This window comes from Manihot esculenta, chromosome 10 (genome assembly GCF_001659605.2).
Source record: "Manihot esculenta cultivar AM560-2 chromosome 10, M.esculenta_v8, whole genome shotgun sequence".
Taxonomy (NCBI): Eukaryota; Viridiplantae; Streptophyta; class Magnoliopsida; order Malpighiales; family Euphorbiaceae; genus Manihot; species Manihot esculenta.
Genome location: NC_035170.2, coordinates 18,522,442 through 18,529,068, shown reverse-complemented (window position 1 = coordinate 18,529,068; position 6,627 = coordinate 18,522,442). Strand labels below are relative to the sequence as shown.

At 31.7% G+C, this 6,627-nt stretch overlaps 1 protein-coding gene across 1 annotated transcript; it reads right to left on the bottom strand.

Moving 5' to 3' along the window:
* Positions 1–1,715: 1,715 nt before the first annotated feature.
* On the bottom strand, positions 1,716–6,034 carry LOC110625099. The gene is made up of 2 exons (XM_021770635.2): positions 5,755–6,034; positions 1,716–3,600 (listed from the first exon to the last, which is right to left on the bottom strand). The coding sequence occupies exon 2, from the start codon at positions 3,562–3,564 to the stop codon at positions 1,969–1,971; it is 1,596 nt and encodes a 531-aa protein (XP_021626327.1). The 5' UTR covers positions 3,565–3,600; positions 5,755–6,034; the 3' UTR covers positions 1,716–1,968.
* Positions 6,035–6,627: the final 593 nt, after the last annotated feature.

The window sequence follows — 6,627 nt, the reverse complement described above, 5'->3', positions numbered from 1 at the left end:
TAGAAAATTACCCTATTGGATCCGTATCATTAAGAAACTTCTAAAACAGTTTGAACATTTCGACGTTAAAGCAGTACCTGCCCTTTATGATCCTAACTTTATTAAAGAAAAGTAGAGGTGACCCTGTTGCTCATATGGATATGCATAGATCATTGGAAGTTTATTGCATTTAATGGATTTTTCATTTTCCGATATAGCTTATGTTGTATGTAGATAGAGTGAGTATACACATAATCTCAATCACGGTTATTGGATTGCATTAGTTAGACTAAAGAAATATTTAAGATGTACCACGAACTATGATATTTTATAAAGTGTATTTTTCATTGTATTAGAAAGATATAATGATACTAACTGAATTTTAAATTTAGATGAGATAAATTCCACTGTGGTTCTATATTCACTCTAGGAGGTGATGTAGTTACTTGAAAATTAACTAAACAAACTATTATTATTAAATTCACCATGTAATTGTCATTTATTGCTTTAAAATTAGTTGGAAATGAGGCTGAGTCGTTAAGAAACTTCTCAGCAAATATTCTGTTGGGAACAAAATAAACACAATTTGTGTTAATGCATTATGATTGCATCATTCTTATTATTTTTTAAATTAAATACAAATATTTATTCTTCTAAATAATGATCATTTTTATCATAATAATTTTTTAAAAAATTATTTTCATAATATTTAAATATAAATTTTGCATAATTTTTTACTTAAAAATATAAATTATGATGAACTTTTTTTTCAAAAATTAACAAAATAATATAATAAATTTTTAATATTAATTATAAATACATTAAATATTAATAATTAACATTAAATTAAATTAATTTTTAAGAGCACTTATTAATTAAAAAATAAAAAAATTTAAAATTCAAACAAATAAAAAAAAAGGTGAAAGAAAAAAATAATTTTCATAAATTAATTAAGTAATTTTAATATAAATAACCTTTTATTTATTGTAAAATCTTAACAACTTTAATTAAATTTATTTTCAATTAAAATTAATTCTCATAAAAATTTAATAAAATTGAATTTTTATATCATTAATTTTATCAAATATAAATTAAAATATATTTTTTTTTAAATTAACCATTGCAAATAAGGGCTAAAAGGATATACATCAGACCTGTTAAAAACTTAATTTTTTCTCTCTTATAGGGTTTTGCTTTCTTCAGTTTTGATGTTCTTTTCCCCTGTATATTAATAAGATTCGGCTTGTCTATTATATAACTATTTAATAGCACTTGCCTTTTTTTTTTTCATCAATGAAATCTGATAACATGGCCCAATTTCCATTAATGTTTGGTGATTTTCCATCAGATTTTCTCTCCATGTTAAAATTAAAAGCAAGCTTCAAGAGATCAAAATTATTGAAACTGATATTACCTACTTTCCAATTCCAAGTTGCTTTTTATATATATAATTATTTTGTGTTTATATATATATATATATATATATATATATACAAAAGGAAATTATCAAACCATCAACAAATTTTACCATAATACTATTGAAATTGTCTCCAAAACAATGAGATTTCAAATAATCCTGAATTTTAAGTTCAGGTCCCAAAGATATTCCCAAACAAAAACATAAGCAAGAACTTCAGTTCATGTAAAAGTTAACATTCCAACATAATCAAAAAGTATATAAAAAATGAATGGAACTCTAAGTATACAAGAAAGTGAAAATGATACAAAACGCAGCGTTAAACACTAAGCATTAGTAGTTTGATTAGTTACTATGACAAAGGCACAGATGAATACATGGTGAACTTCAAAATCAACATCCAAACCATGCAGGACACATATTTTATAAAAACAACAAAATGTGATCCCAGCCCCTCCCACCATTTATGAAACAAGGGAAATTTTTTTGAAGTTATACAGGTCTGCAATATGCAATAGAAAAAAAAAATCCCAGATAGATTTCCTTTCTTTTTTTTTCTTTTTTTGCTCTTACTAACCACCAACAGCAGCCAGAAATTTCCTCTTGCTTACTGGTTCTTCATGCAACACAACAACATCACTTACCTTATTAAAAAGCTCTTCCAGCTGATCCACACCAAACCTATGATAGTCTAGTGATTTCTTGTATCGTTGCTGATATATTTCCTCAAAACATCCCAGGAAAATCCGACAAGAATAACTCACTAGAATTTCCTGCAACTCATGTTTGAATTGCTCAAGGTTTTGGTTAGCTTCACATCCGGCTGTTGTCCCTGTGCTTGCCTTTCCTTGGTTCCTTCTCTCCTCATGTTCCTCAACTACCACCCTTTCCTCATCTGAGAGCTCATCTGACGAGCCACCACCTCCCATAACATCCAAACTATCCTCCTGAGTCCCCTTTCCTTTCTTATCCTTTCGTGCCAGAGCTAAAGGAGGGGCACTTGGGCTTGCTTTCCAGTTTCTAAGGTAGACAAACTTCTTTTGGCCCTTGCCATCTATTGCCAATGCATCATTCATTTTCTTGAAAAGATTAACCAGCTTGAATGCCCCATATTCCGACACATAAAGAGGCCGTCCATAGAGCTTCTGGTACTCGGCAGGAACACGAGTAATAGGCAAACACCCACCTGAAAGTTCAAGCAGCTTCACAAGCTGCAACTTCAGACCATTTATATCCCCAGGCTGTACCCACATGGTAGAATGATATTGGTCATCGTAGAAAATAGGACCAGCTGAAACTTCATTCAAACCAGATGGGAGACTCTGTGACCTTGTACTCGTGGGGAAACAAGGCATACTTATTGAAGAACTACAGTTGTATTCAGACAGCGACCGTGACACTACAGAAAAATCTCTCGAATTGTAATAGCTTTGTGAGATTCCTCTGTATACGATTGCCTCTTCTTCATTTTGACCATCAAAGTTGTCATTTATATGACACCCCATGAAATACCCAGCAATGTCAGCTGGTCCAGCATAAGGAGGCATTAAACCCTTTGAAGGGGGTACAAAGCCTTCCCCACGAGCCACACTAGGCCAGTCCCACACAAACTTACCAGCATTGCTCAAAGCAGATGAGACACCCACCCCAGCAGGGATAACAAGGATCACAGTATAACCGCGTTGACCAAGTATGTGAAGTGCTGGAGAAAAATCAACATCCCCAGAAATAAGCATGATGGAGGAAGGTGGTGGGTTGTCGAGGGCAAAAAGAAACATATCAACTAAAATAGCTTTGTCAGCAGCATCCTTTCTACCATTAGGAACATCAATAAGTTTAACACCAGTTCTCTGGCAACCCTCTCTAAGTCGCCTAGGGAAGGCATTAAAATCCCCATATGCAGAAAACATCATAACAGCACCTTTAATTATAGGATGAACACGTAAAGCCATTCTAATATTACCAGCTACATCTTCAGGGCGAACATCACTGGGAACAGGGCAATTCTCAATGTCCCAGAGGATAGCCACAGGACCATCTAAAGAGCTTCGGTTTTGCTGGTTTGAAGGAGGTTGAACTGTGTGCATGTTTGATTCTGCCGAATTTATTCCCCTCTGTTCGGATGAATCAGAAAGCACCACTGAAGCTGATGTATTTGCATTAGCCATAACTTCTTTATTATGTTTTTTAAAATTTAAAGGATCCTGTAGATGTCCAAGAGAAAATAATTACTAAAAGAATACTAGGCTAACTTGAGGTAAGACTGATGCAAGCTGTGTAAAGTAGGAACAATGGAGGACCTGGCCATCCTAAGTCCTAACATTCTAAGATGCATGTTGCTGAACATGTCAATTTATTTACAACTGTGGGATGCTTCATACATGGGTTCACCATTTTTTTTAACATATAACTGGCTGCCAAACTGGAATTCATAAGTTAGCATGAGAGAATTGGAAACAAAGGATTCAGCACCTTGCACTATAAAGCTGGTAAGAACACAGAGATGACAACTAAATTCAGTCAAATATCATTTCACAGCTTATAATTTAGTCCAGCATCATCTTGCTAGACCTCACAATCTTTTTTTGAAAAGAAAAAAAGGGAATTGTATTGGGCATCAATGCATAAGTTCAAATCTACATCCAAAACCATGGCCTACTTCAAAGAGCACTGAGTACAGCAAGGGCTCCTTTATTCTACAATATCAACTTGAGAAACCCAATAATCTTTTTTCTCATTTCTTTATTTACATATTGGCCTACTGGGACATACCTATTGCCCTTTGGACTTTATTCCAAGAGCTTTACTAATAAAAAGGCTTCAACAAGAAACATTATAATATAGCTTTATAAGCTAGGGCACACTGGATACACAGATCATGTTTGGCAACCATCATTGAGCATAGTTGAATTTAATAATTGGAAATGTAATGATACAATATATAGGAAATTAAAATATATGTGCATATCTTCAAAATATGCGTCCAAATAAATACCAGATACCAGTTGATTACATTCTAAATGTGTTATTGATACATGCACATTCCTTTAATCCAACTTTCCACATTCTGTAGTACATTGCTCATCACATTCCAACTACACACTCAACGCTCCACATATTTAGGTGAAGCTACGATAGCTGGAATAGTTCACCAACAATAGCTGGTTGAATGTTCCAGTTTGACAAGAACTGCTTGTTTGATATTGAATTCCAATCAACAAGTCCATGAAAATTTAACTATAATCCTGCTAAAACCTAACGTTTATCATCACCCAACATGAGTTATTAAATATTTCAGTCAGGACCTTCAAACACTTTAATTAAGCAATAGAATACAATTTCAATTGATGCTCCTGCTCCGAAAGCTTCAACAGATGTAAATCTCAGCTAGCATCTATGAAATTTCACAGAATTTATTAAAACACAATTGTATACTGGCAAATTTTCATTGAATTTCTTTTCTACTATTTTGATTAAACGTTCTTAAAACCCAATTTATAATATAGAGAAAGCAGATTTTTTATTTTTCTTTGGAAGGGGCAGAGGTGATAATGGATTTCAGCACCCTGCGTGCAAGAACTGTTGTGTACACACTAGTTCTATGTATGCATTACCTAGTAAACTATTGATCTCCAATATCATGCAGATACACATCATGACATCATTTGGCCTTCTCTCAGTCAATAAGTAACCAGAAAGTAATGTGCTCTATAACATATACAGAACACAGAATGAAGAAGCATCTTATGTCCACTGTAACAAGATGTTGATATAATCAACTTGCATCAGATCATAAAAATAAAAGAAGAAGAACTGGGCATACAAAGATATGGAAAAAAAAATAAAAAAAATAGCTCTATATAATAACAAAATGTAGTTCTAAACAATTGGAGTGTTGATGGCATGAGTGCAAGTAAAGAATTCAAATCCCATATGTAAACACAAGATACCTTAGCTAAGAGATTGAAATCTCAAACCTAATCATGGGACAGTAAAAGCTAACAATTTCAGTTGAGGCTAAAGTGAAATAAATAATTTAGCAAAATTATAAAAACTAAACAAAGCTCCAAAATATTTACTTATCCTGTGTTTTCAGAGCTACAAAAGCAAAACCCACTAAAGAACAAAATAAGGGGACACTAAATTCGCATTGGATTAACAGAATTGAACATAATAACAAGCAGAAACGGCAGAAACGAAAAAAAGGTTGTGTTTTCAGAGCTAGAAAAGCAAAACCCACTAAATAATATAATAAGGGGACCCTAAATTTCGCATTCGATTAACAGAATTGAACATAAAAACAAGCAGAAACAGCAAAAAAAAAATAAAAATAAAAATAAATAAAAGGGAAATGGTACCTCAAACTAAGAGTCTCAGATCGTGAAGAAGAAGCAGAAGTTTGAAAGATCGAATAAGCATCCAATCCAAGAAAGATCAAAGAGAAAAAAAAAAAAAAAAAAAAACCCAGATGATTACTTGCGGGATTGAGGATTGAGGACAGAGAAGCGAGAGAGACCTGGAAAGGGGGAAAGGAATTTTGGTAATCGGGTTTTATTTTCTTTCGTTTTTGTTATTATGTGTTTTGTTTGGGGGGATTATAAAAAACCGACAGAGAAAGTCTCTCACTCTCGCGTCAAAGTCTTTTCCACAGGCTTAGATTGCTCCTCAGCATAACTAGGAGGCGTTTTGGGCATTTCAGATTGTTTTTGGTAAAATACTAAATAGTCTTTATTTTTTTAATGATTAATTATTTAGTCCTATTGTTATTTGAAGGACTAAATAATTATATATTAAATAGAAACAATGGTATTTTAGTTATTGTATATCTACAAATGATTAAAATAGATGAAATAATTAAATAATTAATAATTAAAAAAAACTGTTTAGTTATGTTTTTGAAAGTAGGGGACTAAATGATTAATTTACTAAATTACAACAATTAAATAATAAAATTTTATTTTTTAAAATCCCTATTGAAAAATATATATTCAAAATGTTAAACGTATTTAAAATGAAATTTGACAAATTTTAGTTCATTTTAATAAAATAAAACAATAAAATAAGTTTTAGCTAAATATATATCTACACTCTTATTATCATTTGAGATTAATCCTAATAAATTCATGAATTAAAGTTATAACTCATTAAATATCTAAATGCTTTAAAAAAATTATAATAATTAAACATAAATTGATTATATTATTAATGAATTGTCAAAAAAAATCTACTTA